At 51.5% G+C, this 19,189-nt stretch overlaps 5 protein-coding genes across 5 annotated transcripts; 4 read left to right on the top strand and 1 right to left on the bottom strand.

Annotated features, from left to right (window-relative positions):
* Positions 1-3,452: 3,452 nt before the first annotated feature.
* Positions 3,453-4,295, top strand: BBK36DRAFT_1117555 (hypothetical protein; the record flags this gene model as incomplete). Its single annotated transcript, XM_024890366.1, has 1 exon — positions 3,453-4,295. The coding sequence occupies one exon, from the start codon at positions 3,453-3,455 to the stop codon at positions 4,293-4,295; it is 843 nt and encodes a 280-aa protein (XP_024750164.1).
* Positions 4,296-5,793: 1,498 nt separating this feature from the next.
* BBK36DRAFT_1158796 (acetylornithine deacetylase) lies at positions 5,794-7,611 on the top strand (the record flags this gene model as incomplete). The annotated part of the gene is made up of 3 exons (XM_024894142.1): positions 5,794-6,149; positions 6,209-7,398; positions 7,454-7,611. 3 exons carry the CDS (start codon positions 5,794-5,796, stop codon positions 7,609-7,611), a joined length of 1,704 nt encoding a protein of 567 aa, XP_024750163.1.
* Positions 7,612-8,462: 851 nt separating this feature from the next.
* BBK36DRAFT_1140609 (N-terminal binuclear Zn cluster-containing protein) lies at positions 8,463-11,136 on the top strand (the record flags this gene model as incomplete). Its single annotated transcript, XM_024893393.1, has 5 exons — positions 8,463-8,659; positions 8,747-9,353; positions 9,548-10,176; positions 10,248-10,430; positions 10,509-11,136. The coding sequence occupies 5 exons, from the start codon at positions 8,463-8,465 to the stop codon at positions 11,134-11,136; spliced, it is 2,244 nt and encodes a 747-aa protein (XP_024750162.1).
* A 210-nt stretch (positions 11,137-11,346) lies between these two features.
* BBK36DRAFT_3981 (hypothetical protein) lies at positions 11,347-12,157 on the bottom strand (the record flags this gene model as incomplete). Its single annotated transcript, XM_024898057.1, has 4 exons — positions 11,347-11,435; positions 11,488-11,609; positions 11,695-11,756; positions 11,894-12,157. 4 exons carry the CDS (start codon positions 12,155-12,157, stop codon positions 11,347-11,349), a joined length of 537 nt encoding a protein of 178 aa, XP_024750161.1.
* A 2,721-nt stretch (positions 12,158-14,878) lies between these two features.
* Positions 14,879-16,127, top strand: BBK36DRAFT_52739 (NAD(P)-binding protein; the record flags this gene model as incomplete). Its single annotated transcript, XM_024898210.1, has 5 exons — positions 14,879-14,956; positions 15,025-15,333; positions 15,402-15,698; positions 15,770-15,838; positions 15,900-16,127. The coding sequence occupies 5 exons, from the start codon at positions 14,879-14,881 to the stop codon at positions 16,125-16,127; spliced, it is 981 nt and encodes a 326-aa protein (XP_024750160.1).
* Between the last annotated feature and the right edge of the window lie 3,062 nt (positions 16,128-19,189).

The raw sequence follows: 19,189 nt of genomic DNA, 5'->3' as shown, positions 1-19,189 counted from the left end.
CCTTTTTGTTCTCTCTTTTACTGTAGGACTTTTCTTTTCTTTTTTGTTGTTTTAGCTATGAATACTTGCTCTTCTTTCCATTTTACGGGTAGAGGCTTCTTCAGTGACTTGAAATGTTTGTGCTTTGAGAATTGCCTATCTGCAGGCTTACCTAACTGACGGAAACAATTTCTCCTTTATTCCAAAACTAATGACAATTCCGACCGACGATGTTTATTCTCGTCAAAAAGACGAAATGACTGCCACCTCCATCAGGTTTCCGTCCTGCAATAGCCTCTACAGTCGTTTATTCGACTTCAACCGACAATTCTATAACGTCCGCAGGACGCGCTCAAATCGCAATATTCCTTGAGCTGATGTTTTCTCTTTTCCCTTCGACTTCGCCAGCGGAACTTCACCGGTCGCGAATATACACTAGGCCATCTTGAGCCTCACTTGCGAACGTCCGTTTCTCAGGCGAGATCGAAAGGAAGACGCTCTTTCAACTGGCCTTTGAAGACACGGAACCTTCTGAAGGTCCCGTTCGCAGGTACACCGCTTAAGCCCCAAAGGCTTTGCGAAGAGCGATCTCGAAGAAAGCAGCTCACCGCCTGGAATCTGGAGAGAGGAGCTGTCAGAGAGAGACACCAGTTGAAGAAAGGGGTAGGTTGCGACTTCACACGTCGCTGGTGGTTCTTTCTGGCAGCTTCTCGTTTGAAGTCTTCGAGTTTCGCTCTGTTGTTCTTTTGCTACCGACAACGGTTCGGCACTGAACAGCTCCTCTTGATGTTTTCGATGCAGCGAGAAAGATATGATCTCTCGGTGTACTCAAAGACTTCTTGCGATCTCTGATCAGGTTAGACTGTCTCCGCTAAACATCCTCTTGCAGTCGAATACGATCGAGTCAGCCATATAATACCAGTAGCTCGAACGATCTGCGTTGTCTCTGGGCTCTATAGCAGCGAGATTCTGGAAGAGAGCAAAGTATCCCTCGACGAAAAATATTATCGAACAGCGAAAACCGAAGTCAGCGACAAACTTCAAGATGACAGAAATGTTCCTTGGGATACCGCGGTAGGTGAACCATAGTTGAGGAAAGCCTAGGTGCTGACTGTATGTGGACCATGACCATAGCTATAGGAGTCTTCATACAAAGTGGAACAGCTCTTCTTTTACTTCCTAGACAACTCGTTTAACAGTGTGAAGTTACTTATCAGGCTTGCTACAGGAAGTGGACTCTCGAGATTTGCCCATGATTCGTCCAGTACATTTGTCTATATGCTTTCTGCTAATATTACCAGTCCATTCTCCAGGAGTACTAATGGGAGAACGCAAATAACTTTACGGGTCCGGTGTCGAGCTTCAAAAGGTTTTGAACGGCCTGAACACCTCTTGGAATCTTTACGCTGCTGCTACTCACCATGACTATTGCAGTCTCCAAGTATTCTGCAGTCATGGGATTCTCGGTACATGCTCCCAGACTCCTCACTACCTCGTCAGAGACTCATTAAAAATAGCAGAGGCGCCTTCGAAGTCAAAGGCAAGTCTCTCGATATATAATGGTGTGGGAATGATGGAAAGCAAGCCACAGACGGTTAATTCACTTATGATAGAAGATTGAAGAAGGAATAGACCGATACTAATCCGCAGGATGCTATTTAGAACGCCAAATTGACAACCGAATTGAATCATCGAGCTTCAAGTACCTCATTGCCGAATGCTCCTAGAGCAAACGAGAGAATAATCCATCCAACAAGCGAGCAAACGGACGGGCAGACGACAAAACGACCGAACGACCGAACGACCGAACGACCGAGCTATAAGCAAAATATCGAGCAAAATATCGAGAGATCGGGTACAATACCATGGATAAGCGAGGGACATAGCAGTTCTCAGTGAAGCCATTGCAGCAGTTAGAGAAACTAAGGGGCTAGGCTAAGTACTCTTTTATGAGGTCCGCCCCTCACTTTTACTCGCTGTGAAGCAGTTATATCAGTTTCGAGATGATGAGCACATGGAAGACCACAATGCTACAGGTTCAGGAGTAGAGCTATCACCCAGATCATTGCAGAGTTGTGGTGTTAGCATACTGCCCTGAGGGCATGCACACGTGCCCTGTCTTCCTAGGCCTACAGACTGTTCTCAGCGCTACATGTTGACAGCTCTGGAAGGCTCAGCCTCTTGGAAGCTTCATTGGGGCCAGAGCCTCTATCGGAAGTTCCGCGGATTGAGGTGCAAGGATTGAGGGGAAGTAAATTGCCCTTCTCAACACGGAAGGCCATTATGTGTTCCCTTGAAGGACAGTCTGTCAGTCCATGCCCGGTCGTTGTTCGAACCTTGTACGAGCCCACCAAGACCGCATTGACATCCGGAGTCCAGTTATAACTTCATCAACCTCTTAACAGCCCTGACTATGTTACATGGCTCGCAGAATTCCGTAGTAAGCAATGGAAGAGTGGCATATGTACGAGGTAGGCTCACCTCGAATATGCTCGAGGAGGGAAGTTCAAAATATGAATCATGCGCCCCTTTGTGGCAACCATGCGTCTTCTTACACGGCTAATGGATATGCCTTTAGGCAGCACGGACACGGAGTTCGCTTCGCTCAAGACCACGGACGGAATGTAACCGTGGGGTTTTGGCACCGACTCCAATGGCCAACGCGATTGAATCGGAGTTTTGAAGGGTTCTCAACACATATCTCCGACATATCCCTTTGTTATCTCGGCGTTTGCAGCTGTTGTCAGAAGTTAACCCGGTTACAAAAAGAATCGTTGCAATCGTATAAAAAAAATCAGTAGGCAGCTTTGCAATAGCCGCTTGAGAGCTACGAACCCATCAGACGCTGAGTTGCACACTTTCTTATAAGTATTTTATGCGTCCATGTATGTATTAAGCATAGATCCAAGGAGAAACTAAGTTTGATAACCCTATCATGACTTCTTACGCGTATTCTCCGTATTCTCCGGCATGCGTCTTTCATATAGCTAGGCTGCAATTAACCTCCCGTCTTACTCTCGCACTCGGACGCAATTCTGCCGTCCAGACACATCGCGGGGGCCGTTACAGAGATGAGAATCATTGATATGCATGACCACATGGAGGTCGCAGTCATAGTTTGCGTTGCCTCTCGGAACCTCACCGTCTGGTGTCATCGAAGCATTTGTTAGTCCTTAACCAGTTAGGTCGGTGACTATTTCAGTCACATCTTCGTTGCATGAAGTCATTCAGACGGCAGAGCCACTATCGGCGTATATTAACCTCTGCGGCTAAGCTCAAATTCGAATACTATAAATCGACCAAGCTCGCTCTAATTACCTCTTTTGTTTAGCCCGCAAACCGTGTTCACGACTGAATTACCCCAGTACCTGTGGAGTGGAGGAAGACGACTGGACACCCTGGGTATTCTAACCCTCTTATCCCGGATGGTAGCCGAGAACTGGGCACGTGAGGTGCCAATTCCTATAACATGGATGAAGGACAACGTTTTTCTCTTCTTCGAAACCTGGTATGGCAACGCTATAATGGTCTTTATCATCCTCCACTTCGGAATGCTGCCCTTTGAACGGACGACGCGGGCACATGGTCGCTCCAATCCAAGCCAGCAGCAACAGAGAACAGATTCCCCTGACGGATATGGGACGTTTATGCGAGACATGTTCAGGATAGAGAATACACTAGATTCGACCGAGCGATATCCCTTGTTCCAGCCGGTCGTCATGAGCACATACGTACCATCCATGGAACTCGACATGGATTTGCACAATTCGAATTCGACATTCTTCTCAGATCTTGATGTATGCCGAACCAAGCTGATGGGGCAGATTGTCGAGCCGGTATGGCCAATGGACGACATGGAGATTGAATACGAAGACCAGGATGGCAAAGACAAGCGGGAAAAGATCGAAGGCCGGCCAGCTATCATACTGGGTGCGACTCATACCTCTTTCAAGTACGAAATTGAGCCACAGACCACCTACAGGATCAAATCACGCATTTTAGGATGGGATTCCCGCTGGACTTTTGTGGGATCTTGGATCCTTGGCGATACTGAACCAAAAGGGGTGATTTATGCCACCAGTTTGGCAAAGTATGTCATCAAGAAGGGGAGCGTTACGGTCCGTCCGGAGCAATTCTTCACTGAATGTGGATGGCTTCCGCTTCGAAATGATCAAGGCCACAGAGAGATGCAGCTAACGGGTAAGGATAAAGTCTGGTCGTGGTTAGAAACCGAAGGATATGCAGAAAGCGGTATCACGGTCATCCGGACATGGAAAGAAGCAATTTTGCTTATGGAACAAGAGTATGAAGATTGACTATACCTTGTGGTTGGGAAGGGAAGAATAAATTGGGTACGATTACGAAGACTGCGGGCAAACGAGTGGTTTTCCATATACCATAGCTTCTATGCAATAGGCAATAATTGGTTCGAATTCTTACTCGGGAGTAACAATGATCCTGTAGAACTTGAGATCTGGGGAAAGCGATGTTATCACCCAGCGATCGTTGGCGTTACTGTAAGCTTCTCTCCATTTTTCTAGTCCGGAAGAGTCTAGACTACTTCTCATGCGGAAAGGTAAAAGTATACACTTATTCAGATCCTGTTATGCTTTGACAGAAAGCCACGGCTAGCAGCATTGTCATATCCTGGCGAAGGGGGCGTGCATGTCGGGGTTTGAGCAGCCTGTGAAGGATACCTAGGTGTGCGACATCCTCAAGCTATGCGAGCTGTTCATCGACTTACGAGAGCATCTAAGGGTACCCACCACTAGGAAATCTCTCGTCAGATCCTTATCGTAACCATCTGTGATTTACGGGAGGGCGCATGCATGAGCTATCTCTGATCCTAGAGGCCGATTTGTTGTATAAAGTACATACACCTGCAAAATAGATGATTGCATCAGGAATCAGGGGCAGCGCGCAGAGAGTAAGTCCTGATTCTGGTCTGTTGAGAGACGATTTCTTGCTCATTGTGAACTTGCAGTACCTCTATTGTATGCGAAGCACATGTTTTGAGAGAAGAGGAGATAGAGTCTATGCACAGTGCACCGTAAACGTCTTAACCGTGGGAATAGCTTCTATTTCCGCACAAATCAGAGCGCCTCTGCCGCCCTTCTTGTCAATTCCCCCCGCAAAGCCTTCTTTATTACTACGCCTAGCGAGTGCAACCAGATAAGTTGACAGCCAGTGTCAGAAGTTTGTCGGGACAGGGAGCCGATTCCGCTAGACGGTGGCGCTGGTCCCGCCATTCAATCACATCAAGTGGACGATATGAGCAAGCACGTTAAGAGGATCCGTCATGGCGAGATAATGGATACGGTAGGGACTAATCGCGGCCCTTGTCGACGGGACAGATGGGCAGCGAGAAGCTTTGTCGCTTCAAGGAGCAGAGAAGAAGGAAAAGAACAAATCAGTGCATATTCTGCCCTGCCGCGTCTGTGAGATGCAGGACTATCGAGAGCTCTCCAGTCTTCTCTTAAACTGCATTTCTGGTCCAAACGCTATAGAACTCGCGTTGTCTCTCCCCCCTGCAGCAGTTCAGGTCTCCAGTTCCCGATCCAGATAACGCACAAGGGACTTTTTTTCTGCCGTGCCGATTCGAGCTACACTAACACGTAACGATGCAAGGGCCTGCCTGATTGTGGTGGCGGGGATCTCGAAGCTCCAGCTCTTGTCGGCAAACTGATAAAGCGAGCTCAATCCACCTCCGAATTCGCTTCCATTTTCCTCCGCTTCTGCTTCTGCTCTGTGTGTGAAGCCAAAGCGAATACAACTGGCTATTGACCGTTGCCAGTTCCTTTTGCGTCTTCAACAATGGCAGTCTCCAAGCTGTCTCTGCTGCTGGCCGGCGTCGCTGGAGCTTCCGCCTACATCGCGGCGCCAGCAAGAGGCTATGGCCAAGAGCTGCTGAGCTCCATCGCGCACTCCATCGCACACCCCAAGCTCCAGTGCGAGTTGCCACCCGTTCTCGATCCCAAGGGCGATGGTCTCCCTTCCGCCGACGAGCTCTTCTCGTCCGACTCGGCGCGAGATCTGCAGGTCAAGCGCCTTCAGGCCATCGTGCAGGTCCCCTCTGTCTCGTACGACGACCTGGGTCCCGTCGGCGAGGATGAGCGCTGGGCGCCCTTTTTTGACCTCCACGATGTCATCAACAAGACTTTCCCCAATCTGTGAGCCGGATTCTTCTTGTTCCGAAGTCCGTCTGACCAAGCTTCTAACAGCCAAACAGGCACAAGAAGGCCAAGGTTGAAAAAATCAACACTCTCGGCCTCCTCTACACCATTAAGGGTTCCGACGAGTCGCTTAAGCCGGTGCTGTTGATGGCTCACCAGGATGTCGTCCCGGTTGCTGATGAGTCGACATGGACGTACCCGCCATTCGACGCCGTGTACGATGGCAAACTGATCTGGGGCCGCGGAACATCAGACGACAAGAACAGCCTCACCGCGGTCCTGTCGGCTTTCGAGGCTCTGCTGTCCAACGACGACTGGGCGCCGAAGCGCACCTTTGTGCTCGCCTTTGGATTCGACGAGGAGTGCTCGGGCTACCGTGGCGCTGGTGAAATTTCCGCCGTCCTCAAGGAGCGATACGGCAAGGACAGCTTTGCCGCCATCCTGGATGAAGGCGGCCTCGGCCTGCTGGAAGTTGGCAACGCCCTCTATGTTCTCCCAGCCGTGACCGAAAAGGGCCACATTGACATCTTCTTCGAGCTGGACGTTGTCGGTGGCCACAGCTCGATTCCCTTCCCTCACACGGGCATCGGCATCATTGCCGAGATCATCACCGAGCTCGAGTCCCACCCCTTCAAGGCTCAGCTGATTGAGGATGGCCCGGTGCACAACCACCTGCAATGCCAGGCTCGCTACTCGCCCGACGCGCGTCCGGAGCTGACAGAGCTGGTTCGCCAGGGTGACTTGGAGGGTCTTACCCAGTGGCTGGTCAGGGACGGCCGGTCCACGCAGTACGTTGTCCAGACGTCGCAGGCCGTCGACTTCGTCAACGGGGGGCAGAAGATGAACGCCATGCCGGAGAAGACCATTCTGGGCGTCAACTACCGAGTCGCCCACCACAACAGCCTTGCCGAGGTGCAGCACAACGCCGTTCGAAGAGTCGCCAACATTGTCAAGAAGTACGGCCTGACGCTCAAGCCCTACGAGGGCGACGACGACTACGAGAAATATGTCGCCGGCCTGGGACCTGAGGAGAAGGCCGTCGAGTCGGAAGAGGTCATCGACTACAAGGGCACGCTGATTCTGTCGACCAGAGGCAAATCCCACCCCAGTCCCATTTCTCCCACGAGCGGTGCCGCCTGGGACGTGTTTGCCGGTACCGTTCGACACACCTTTGCGTTTGACAATGGAACTGTTGTTCCCACGGGGGAGATTATGACGGGCAACACGGACACCCGCCACTACATTGGTAAGGCAATCATTGTCGCTGGTGGGAAAGGAGCCCTACTAATAAATCGTGATAGGTCTTTCGGAGAACATTTGGCGCTTCACCCCTGACCGATTCCATGCTGAGAACAACATCCACACGATCGACGAGCATTCGCGGGTGGATGGACACATTGAGATGCTCAAGTTTTACTACGACTTTGTGCGCAACTTTGACGCCGCCACCAAAATCTAAGATATGAAGAAGATGCTCAAACAAACTGGTATATCTTGTATATTGGATGAATTAATGAAGAATGAAAGTATCAAGCCTCTGCATCTTTCAGTAGCTCTTTGTCCAAAGATCCACATGCGTCCGGTGTCGGGTGTAATGCCGTGTCTTCTCAAGCGAATCTCATGAATACAACACACCGTCACAGACCCTCTAACCACAATCCATCCCCAGATCCTTCAACAAGGCATTTCTTTGCTCACAGACCAATCTACTTCCCAAAAACAAGGCTAGGCGTAATATTACCCCGTGTCTCTCCCGGATTCCGTAGCGTCTTCCATTTCTTCTTCTACCCCAAATTCCCCCACAACATCTCGAGGCACCAGGTACCAACGGCCTTCCATTGCGCCCCTATCCGGCTCATCGAAATAAGCCGAGGGTAAATCGGACAGTCCTGATTCGCTGCAAAAGCTGGGGAAAGGCTCAGCATCCCCCACATGCTGCCGAAAACGCCCTCCGATGGTGCGCGTGAGCCGAAGCTGGTGATTTCATTGATTAACAAGCCCTACCAAGACGAAGTTGAAGTGAGAAGGAAATAGGACACCCTTTGACATCCGCGGAGCTGAACCTTGACAGCTTTCCTGGGACATACTCGGATCCCCATGAACAGGATTCCCTTCATGCCATCTTGTCTGCTACATACCGAGGGTCCCATTGAATCTCTGATCTCCATCCATTTCCCCGGATTGGAGACTCCACATCCCACCATCACAGGCACGGCTAAGACAAAACTTCCCCAGACCACCAAAGCTTCAACCCACAAACCTCCCCTTCCAATCGCCACAGACCAAAATTCACAAGCACAAGTCAAGGCAATGGGCTCTTCCAAATCCGAAGAAGAAACATCGGGCTCCAGCTCCCCATTGTCGCGCACCCGGCTGCGCGCAAGCCACGCCTGCACCGTCTGCCGGATACGCAAAGTGCGGTGCGATGTCGTCGTCACCGGCTTCCCGTGCACAAACTGCCGGCTGGACTCGGCCAACTGCAAGGTCATGCCGAGGAAGCGGAAGTGGTATGTTATGTTTGCCCCCATCGAATGTAGAGGAGAGGGGGTCCTTGAACATGGCAACTCAGCTAATTCGTGATGATGATGAACAAGGGAGCAAAGGGTGAAGCGGGTGCTTGAGCAGGAGGAAAAGGAGCGCAGAGATCGCTCACGGCAGCTTGTTGAAGAGAGGGCCAGGGCTTCCATCCACATCAGCTCAACTGCAAAGGCGCACACAGAGGTGAAGCCTGATCCCACACGGCTCGCCTCTTCCATCTCTCCCCCCATGACCGGCGCAGCATCGACAATACCGGTGTATGATCAAGACAACGCAGACGCTCACTTCAACGCCCCGAAACTCAACTTCGTGTTCAGTGACGGCACCATTGACCCGAGCAAGATCGAGGGGCATCCCAGCCATGACGGCTGCAGCAATCTCAATTCCTGGGCGCCTGAATTTGACAACCTCTTCGTGCCCTACTCCAGCTACAACTTCATCGACGCCGGCTTCCTCAATCAGCTCAGTCATGCCGACGTCTCCTACCTCACAGAAAAGGGCTGCCTCACCTTGCCTCCGGAGAAGGTCCTGGAAGAGTTCTTCCACCAGTACTTTTCACACATCCACCCCATCATCCCGCTACTCAGCGAGGCAGAGTTTTGGGCGGTAGACGCTCGCATTCCTCTGCTCTTGGTTCGGGCGATATTGTTCATTGCGTCTCCTGTAAGTAATGGTCAGCTGTGCCTCGTTCAATATACTCATGGCTAATATGATTCAAGTACGTATCAACGTCAACGGTGCTCAGCCTTGGTTATAGCAGTGTACAAGAAGCTCACACTGAGCTTTATACAATAGCAAAGGTCAACAAACTCCATAACTCACAAGCCCCATGTCTGTGTCTAACATATCTTCAACAGACTTTGATGCAATTCGACATCCACCGAAACAACGTCGTCAACGCGCAAGTAGCCGTCATGCTAACCTACCACTCCCCCACAACAAGCGACACAACGAACACATACTGGATGGTAAACGCCGTTCATTACGCTCGCTGCGCCCGAGCAGACCAGTACCACACCCTCAGCGACGACAACCCGCGGAAACTGCACCTCAAACGACTCTGGTGGGCCTGTATCTTACGAGACAGGATATTGTCACTGAGCTTACGCCGACCGTTAAACATTGGATGCGACGAATTCGACTTTAGCCTTCCAGGCCTCAGCCTCGCCGACTTCTCGGATGAGATCGAAGTCTCGACGGTATACGACCGGCCGACGAAGCAAATCCTAGCACACATGATGGCGGCGTTCTGCGAGCTCATCATTCCCCTCAACAAGGCCCTTACCATGCTCCATCCCGCAGCCGGGCCCAAGACGGTCACCTCCGAGACGGACATTCAGAAGGAAACAGATGCCTGCGTCGAGACTCTGCAGCTTTTGGATGTCTGGTACCAGAAGACAAGGGAGCGGTTCGAGATTTCCACGCCATCAATTGGCGTCCACAAGTCGCTGACAATGTTCACCAAGATGACTTTCATCTACTATTAGTAAATCTGCCCCTCCCGAGGATTCGATTGAACAAACAAGAGCGTACGTACGCTGACACATCTTTTGCCAGTTCTGCGAGGGCAAGCTTATGCTACCACATGATGCTGCTATCCGTGTCCAACCCCCGCCACGCGTCCGATCAAAAGAACGATCTCCAACTGCAAGCAGAAATGGACTCTGCATTGAAAGGCATCACAGGGATATTCATGCACCTGGCTCGCCTAGGGCTCGTCCAGTACCTCCCAAACACATTGTAAAGAGCCCCCGTCTTGAAAAGCATCTCTATCATTTCCCCTTTTTGCTCCGGTAACGCTGACCTTGAATGCCCCAGTGTTGCCCTCTCGGCCATTCCGCTCATCTGGCAAGTCCTCGACGCCAAAATCCTCAACACGGGAACCCTCGCTGCGGACAACAAGCGCGACCTCATGGTCTACACAAACGTCATGAACAAGTTCCGCAGCCTCCACGAAAACGCCGACAACGTCCTCAAGTTCATCAAGCAGATCATCGCACACATCCAGACCACCGAATCTGTCGACATCACGCAGCCAGACCCCCTCTCAGCAGCGCCGCCACCGGCAGCAGCACCATCCGAAACGTACTTTCCACCAGAGCTATTGTCGAATTTCGCACAGGGGGGCAACAAGACACGGCAGCAGCAGCAAGAGACGGACAGCAGCAACAAAACCATTGGCGGCGGCGTTGATAGTTCTTCCACTACCACTGGTGGCGGGCCGCAGAGCAAATGGGCGAAATTGTTCGCCGGGAAACCAAGGACATATCTGAGAATCGCATTGACGATCCAGCATTCGCTTTCGAGCGGCCATTTCCCGTCGGAAGAAGACTTTCCAAAGGCATTGCAGATGGTCAAGTTTGCTGAGGAGACGATGGACAATGGGATCGATGTTGGGTTGTACAAGTATTTGCAGCATATGGAGGACTTTCTGCTGTCTGCCTAGCTCTATAGGGAATCGTAAGACTTGACATCTTGCAGAGTAACTTCCGTAAGAGCTTACCATACCTGCTCGCATATCTTACGCCGTGGTAAATCCAAGAACCTGGTTCTATGACATCTTCTACGCCGTTTTCCTTCAACATTATATGAAACTCTATACGAGTAACACCCCTCACAACTCACCAAAGCGCCGGCAATACCCATTTGATGTTGTCTAGTTCGAATGGCCTCCAGACTGGACATCTTCCTTGGAATATCCCTCGGCCGTCAATGATTGTCCATTGATAGTGACGGGTTTGGCAGCTATTGCGGCTGTGAGCATGTCTCCCCGCCTACTCAGTGGTCATTGGCTTACCGGATAGGATAAAGTAGATTCGCGCAGGCTTGTCTGTGTTGTTGGTCCATCCGTGTATTGTGCCGCGCTGAACGCAGACGTCGCCTGGCTTCATGTGAATCTCAACATCGTCGTCAAGGTGACTAGACACAAAAGCCAGACAGTCAATTCGTTGCAATTGTTCTCAATTCAGGCATCACCATGCGCTCCATCAAGATGCAAACATACCAAATCAGTTCCCCGCTGAACAAGATGCCGAAATCCAGCGACTCGGTTCGATGGAACATCATCTGGTCAGTCAAACGCCCCCCCATCGTCAGCATCAGCACCAGCAAGCATCACGATCTGAACCCCTCCTCGAAAGACGACCCCGCCTCGAAAATCAACTCGCGGCAGAAGGGGAAAAAATCTCCATAAGCATACATACCCCTGCCTTCTCCACATTCGGCGGGATGTCGACAACCCGGAGGACGACGCCCTTGCCATTCGCCAGGTCCTTTGTCCGGACCTGGGTCGGGTCGACCCATTCGTCATTGGACGCCGGGAACTCGTGCGTCTCGTACAGCACGGCGAAGTTGGCGCCCAGGGGCGTCGGCAGGCAGGGCACCGGCCCGTCGGCCACGACGACGGCCTTGCCCTGCTCGTTGTGGCCGGTGACGATGCGTCTGGGGTCGGGGAACCAGGCAGGCATGGTTGTGAATTGGCGAGGTGAGAGCTGTTGTTGAAGGTGGTGGAGAGGAGGGAGAGACCAAAGGGAAAACAAGAAGCACGACTCGGGGAGAGGCTTGATTAACGATCAATCCCTACCGTCTTAGTCTGACTGCGAACAAAGCAGCTGCATTCCGTGGAATAGTTATACTGCAAATCACATGACGTCCAAGACAGCCAACGTGGCATTCCCGCTACGCTTCTTTATGCGGTGTAGCTGCAGAGACGAAACCGGGCATGCCAACACTTTGGCGTCGCTCGTTATGCGCGATGACATTGAATAGAAGATGCAAAGCCAGTCAAAAGTAGGTGGCTCAACAAGACGATGCGCAAAGCGGGCTAAAAGCCATGCAAGGCTCGACTATGTACATGTATGTGTGTGCCTGATGAAGAAAGTGAAGCTTCCATTCCGATTCGACATGCAGTCTTGATGCCATGCTCTCCCGTCATTTGTTGAGGAATCTAGGGTGGCTGCTCCGGCTAATAGGGCTTCATGCGCGCTCCTACAGTATGTATTATGCGGGGTGCCATGTTGGGAGCGGCAAACGTGGATAAAGGGATTGACGGCAATGGCCTAGCACAAAAGAAGATGAAACTTGCGCCTTATCTGACAGTCGGTATGGTGGTGTAACGCGACGATAGGGCAGAGCCAATGGAAAGTGAGGTTTCCCTCTGTGTGGTGTTACATCTTTGGTGCTGCAATATACGGCATTCTGTTTTAGACACATGTAACGCGCGATCCGCCCCAACAAACTCGCGGGATCTAAGTGTGTATGTAGCATGCTTACTTTGTACTGGCTATAGGTTATGTATGAGTCGAAGCATCTGTAATATGGCGACAGTTAGGGAGGAACGGTTGTCATGAGATTGAATGCAGAAGTAGACGAGCTGAACTACAGTCTTGGCCACGTAAAACATGACAAGTCTTGGTTGCTTTTCTCTCCAGGCTTTTCAGCTTTCGTCAGCATTTGTCACTTGGCTCATCTCAACAGCCGCCAAATCCATCAGAGTGTACGAATACACAAGGAGAAAACCAAGAAACGATTTCAAGCTCTTTAACATCTGTGGAGAATGTTACCGACTGTAGAAGTAAGCAAAGCCATCACGATTCAAAGCACACTATTTTTATGCTTATTTCCCCGAATCAGCCACGTCCTGCTAAGAAAGCACGCTGAAGTACCGCCATCCCGAAGCCTCACTCGGGGTTCTCCACGAGACAAGGCACGCACGTGAAGCATCATACAATTTGCATCATTCGAGAAGGATAAAAGAAAGACTTCCCTCCCTGCATACACGTACATGAGAGTCCCCGGTGCATGTAGAGCAACATGTATGACAGCGCACATACAATCAGCCCGTATTCAGGAGAGTCGTTCGCCTCGACTCCGATGTCATGGCCGACATTGACACAAACTGAACGATATCACCACCCTAAACAATCCTATGACCGCGCGAACGGAGATAAGTGTCTCTGGGTACTACTATCTATAATGTAGGTTATTTTGTCTCTTGTCCGCCCCTAGTCTATCATTGGCTTCTGGCTCTAGTTTACGAAATTTATCTTGCACGCTTTCGGTAGTCAAAGCTGTCAGCATCACCCGCCGATACCCAAGACGGCAGTCAAGGCTGTCATCAACATCCACTCCTAACAACATCCATGTCGAACCCTCGCTATTCAATCAATCTTCTAAGCCAAAGGGGCAGTACGATTGGTCGAAGAGACATTACAACTCGTCTGCTTTCCAAGGCTCTCATGAATAGCCAATATGTACCTATCTGTCACTGCTATACAGCTCGTGGACCATTATACAGTAACCTCTTGTATAGCAAGCCGATTTGCCCTACATACTAATCCCATCACCCTTGTTACACCAGGTCTTAACATCCATATCACCACCCATGTCCACATACATACTACACGAGATATAGAGATGCTCTAGTCTATCACCTAACCGGATGCTATTCATCCGCCAGCTTGGAGTTTTCGGCCTTTATTGCCGATCGAGTGGGGTAGCCGGCCCCCCGGATGCTTCACGGTCCGCTCCAACAGCCTTGTATTCGAAGTCCGCAAGCAGGCTTGACAGCTGTTAACCCCGGGCCAGTTCAAGACTCTCTTCCGCCGTTATTTGGCGTCAGCAGCGTATCGACCCAGGGAGAGTTGCGACGACTAACAGAGAGGCAAATCACCCCTAGAGGCCAGAGAGACGACAAACATGTGTCACAATGCACGCAACACAGAGTCCTCATAGTTGCACCACCTCCGAAAATCTTCGGAATCAATCTGTGGTCAGGCAAGGAGTGTCGTCCCAAGCAATTCGAATCACATGTCACCACCATTGCATGGGGTGGTGGTGCCATCCATGCACTTTCTCCTCCGTCGTCCAAGCAATCGTCAAAAATCCGCTGCGAAAAGACAAGTGGAGTTTTCGCTGCAACAGTTCAATTTGGAACTACCTAAACTGATCAATAGCGCAGGTATTGAGGTGGTGCATATATAAAGCCCAATCTCAGAGGCTGCAATGGCCACTTCTCAACAACTCGTCAACAGTCTTCATCAATTGGACTTCATTCAGCGTCAATTGTCTTGCTACGCGCGTGCGCCACCATAACGAATTGCGATACCACATCACGATAGAAGCTATCCGACCACAGAGCGCCGTCATCTCCTCAACCTCAGCCTCGTACTATCACCATGGGCCAATTTATGAGCAATGTCATTACCCAAGGCTGGCCTCCGAAGCCTACCTTTACCGAAAAGGAACTGGGAGACATTGCTGGAAAGGTCAGCCATCTTGCCGCAAGAGAATCGATATTTCGAGCCTTCATACTGACGCCAAGTGTATTTCACAGGTCGTCATCGTCACCGGCGGATACTCAGGCGTCGGCTACCAACTCTCCAAGATCCTCTACGCCGCAAACGCAACCGTCTACATCGCCGGCCGCCGCGAGCAAGTCGGCTTGGACGCTATCAAGTCCATCGAGGAAGCTCACCCCGACTCCAAAGGACGGCTCGAATTTCTGCAGCTCGACTTGGCCGACTTGTCCACCATCAAAGCCAGCGCAGACGCTTTCCTTGCAAAGGAGTCTAGACTCGATGTCCTCTTTAACAATGCGGGAGTCATGAATGTGCCAAAGGGCGACTCTGGCCTGACGAAGCAGGTTGGTCTCCTGTGCTCGCTATTCAAGAGCATGATTGAAGCCGAGATAGTCTAACGTGTACTGTTTAGGGCCACGAATCCATGGTTGGAGTCAACTGTCTCGGCCCATACCTCTTTACCAAGCTCCTCCACCCATTGCTTGAATCAACAGCCAAGACTTCGCCGCCAGGAAGCGTCCGTGTCGTCTGGCTCGGATCCATCATGATACAGCTGATGGCGCCCAAGTACGGCATGGACATTGACAACTTCGACTTCAAGAAAAACAAGCCCAATCTCACTGTCCGATACTCGATCAGCAAAGCTGGCAATCTGTTTATTGGCAGCGAATGGGCCAAGCGAGATGCCAAGACGGGAATTGTACATGTGGTACGTTGAGCACATCATGGATCTCATTTACAAGGGTCTTACCGGTTCTGACTTGTTGCTGCACTACACAGACTGTGAACCCCGGCAACCTCAGGACGCCTCTCCAGCGCGGCATGTCCGTGTTTGAGCGTTATGCAATCGTAAGTCATCTCACATCGCAAAGTACCTCATATAAGCGTGATTGCTCACTCCAAACCCCAGACATTGCTTCTCCACGAACCCATCTACGGTGCCTACTCGGAACTCTTCGCGGGCCTGTCGCCAGATGTCAGGCCAGAGGACAGCGGACGATTCATCATTCCCTGGGGCCGATTCGGCACGACGCGCCCAGACATTGACGCAGGTGGCTTGGTTTCTCAGAACGGAGAGCCTTCGCGGGCGGCCAAGTTCTTCGAGTACTGCGAGGACCAGACAAAGGCTTACGCGTAAGGGCTGGCTCCATGGCGATGAAACGGGGGCGATGTCGTGATTTTGTGGCTTGGTTTCTATTCTTGAGCGAAGGGAGGTTGCCAATGGCAAGTTACTGTTGTTCTTGTTGTAATATTATATCTTTCGAAGATCAATTGAGCGTCGTCATCTTTCTCTTAAGAGAAACAATCTGTTACTATGACGTTGGAGGGTGCGGCTATCCAAGACCGTGACTTATCATGAAACCAAACATTGTTCACTGCTTGGGACATTCTGTGTCGAAAATGCCCGATTGTCACCTACCGATACGCAGGTCAAGTGCCTGTCAAAGCAAGGGAGCAGGAAAATAAAAAAAAGAAACCTTGCCCCTGACGATCCATGTCCTTGGAGTCCAAATTGATTCAGCGCACCAATTGCTGTCGGCAGATCCTGATCTCGCTACATGATTGATACGCCGTGGGACTGACTGAGCCATGAGAGGGTTACGCATGCGAGAACGACGACTGAGACAAAAACGCAATTGAGCACGAAGCACGTTGTGAAGGAGGACGACACAGGGTTGCGACCAAGATGCGGGTCAAATTAGACAAGATCGTCGGCGGCTTCCACAGTCGAGACAGGGTTTCAAGGAACTGTCGCAGATGGTGTATCAAACAAGATTCACTCAATCTTCATGGATCGTAAGACAGAATCTGGTGATGGTGGATGGATGCGATGCGTAGGAGCAGATTGGATCTGTGCTGTGTAACGTGTGTCGGCATGGCGCAGCAGGGCTGAGAACGGCTGTTGATACCACGTTCGTCCAAGATCCTTGGCATGCAGGCACGGCAGATGCAGAGTCATGTACTCACAGATTCGCCACAGGAGTCATCTCGGATCGAGCAATCCAGGAACGGACGGGGGATACTGTTTGCACGAGACAGCGTTTCGAGTCACTACCTCCGGGCCCCCTGAATGAATCGTAAAAGGCCACCCTCCGTCCGTTGGGCATTCTCAGAGCAACGAGTTCCTGATAAACAGCTCTTCCGGGAACCAATACGAGCTTCCAGTAGCTCTGGTGGATGGACGGGCAAATCATGGAGATATGCTATTAATATCCAAGATAGGTCCCGCCGCCGCTCAGGAGCGTGACAGACAAAGATTTTCCGGGCGTGCCTTGGAAGTTGGAGCCGCCGACGTGGGCCTCCGTTGGCGGTGGGTTCCGTGATGTGCTTCGTGCTTGGTGCTAAGCTTTCCGGGCTCGGTCCGTCCAGGGCCCCCTGATGGAAGCTTCGGACAGGGGTGATGCGGGCCAAAGAGCCGGGAGCTGTTTTATCTGAGCTTGGTTTGGTTGCTTGTTTTCGGACTCATGCGAGCTGCTGTTTGTTGGGCATCAATGCAATCAAGATACCACAGCTAGTGGTGTTTCAAATCGGCGGAAACCATATCAACTGCCGTGATAGTCAGTCGTACGGCTGACCTGTTGGCTGTCCAGAGCCAGGGATCGGATCGGTGAGAGCGACGCATAATTTTGCATGATAGTATACGAAGCAGGAAGCTCCTGATATTAGATATCATCTGAGCTGACAGGCACAGATAAGCTGCTGGACACTATCCGATAGGCCCGATCACGACTCAAGATGCCCGGCAGAAGCATTCGAGAAGATAATCTAGACAACGTGAAGCTTGATTGGCGTACAATAGCCAGATGCTGGCGTTCCATGTGGCGAACCTGGATGGACCCCTAGCAGCCTCTTATCGAAGCTAATGATACGTGGCGAGCTAATTGTGCCGGAATCTTCAAGCCAAGCCGGTCAAATGTAGGTGCCTGACAGGGCGGCTTGCATTGTCTAAAGCAAAACCGGAAGAAAAGTGGTGCGGATGGCGTAAACAGAAGATGCTAGCACCACCGTATCATCGCCACCGGGCGTTTGTTGCCGTGTCCTGACATCCGTATAAGCCGGGCCATTCGGACGTCGATGGAAGCGCGGAACTGGTGACTGAGCCTCAGCAGACAAACACAACAACCAAAAGACGTGAAGAAAGAAGAAATGACGTGGGAATCGAGGGCAATGGAAACGCCGTGGTGTCAAGATGACATCTGTGGTGCAGCGATAGAGTAAGAGGCTGGTGAAGCGATTCGCGGCTAACAGGCACCGTCTCAAGCCCCGGAGCATTGCTGGAGAAATCCATTCGCCCTGGTGAATCTGCACGTGCGATAAGCCCACGCGGCCAAGCCCAAACAGGCAACCCGAGCCCTGCCTCGCCAGCAGGATCTTGGCCAGCAGAACCGCTTTTCCGCTCCACCTGCAAAACTTCTCTCCATCACGCCCATCTGCTCGACCCGCCTTTTGTGTCCTGTTCGCTTCGTATTAGTATTGCTGCTATTTGCGATCTTATGCCTCTATGCGCCCGAATCGCCGGCCGCGCCGCTCAGACTACCGATTGGACTAAGCTCGGCACGTTGCAGCTACGACGTTCCAAGGGAAGGCGAGCCGGGATGGCTGACCGAGAGGAGAGACTATGGCTTGTTGGCTTGTATGGCAAGTCATGGCAAGTCATGGCAAGTCATGGCAAGTCATGGCAAGTCATGGCAAAGCAACCGGTGGCAAGCGCGGGCAGGCTGAGTGACAGCTGAGTGACAGCGAGGCCGATCATCAGATGAACTGGTCACCGTTGCGTTGATCGCGGAAGCCAACTGGATCTTGCCGTCAGACCAGCCGATCACGTCAAAGCAAACGATGGCTGGCGGGCAGTACGGGATACTATGGAGCAGAAAGTATGGCGAGCATACAGCAGAAGCACGGCATGATGATGGAGAACGGAGAGAATGGAGCAAAGACGGCAGGGCCAAGGGGGAGCGAAAACCGGGGATGGAGGAGAAGTGGCTTCCGCCCATGTTCCTGACTCTGCAAGCCGCTTTGCTCATTTTTCACCCCCCTCGCCTCGCCTCGCCTGCCTCTTCTTCACCTCCGGCATGCTGCTCGACGTTGGATTCCTCCTCGGCAATCCCCCCACCCTCCGTCTCGCCATCGTGGCTGTAATTGCAAATCTAACTGGGTCCGGGACCCAGACAAGCTTTTCTGCTGGCTGACACGATACCC

This window comes from Trichoderma citrinoviride (genome assembly GCF_003025115.1).
Source record: "Trichoderma citrinoviride strain TUCIM 6016 unplaced genomic scaffold BBK36scaffold_6, whole genome shotgun sequence".
Taxonomy (NCBI): domain Eukaryota; kingdom Fungi; phylum Ascomycota; class Sordariomycetes; order Hypocreales; family Hypocreaceae; genus Trichoderma; species Trichoderma citrinoviride.
Note: the sequence above shows the minus strand (reverse complement) of the source record. Positions and strands in the feature narration are given on the sequence as shown.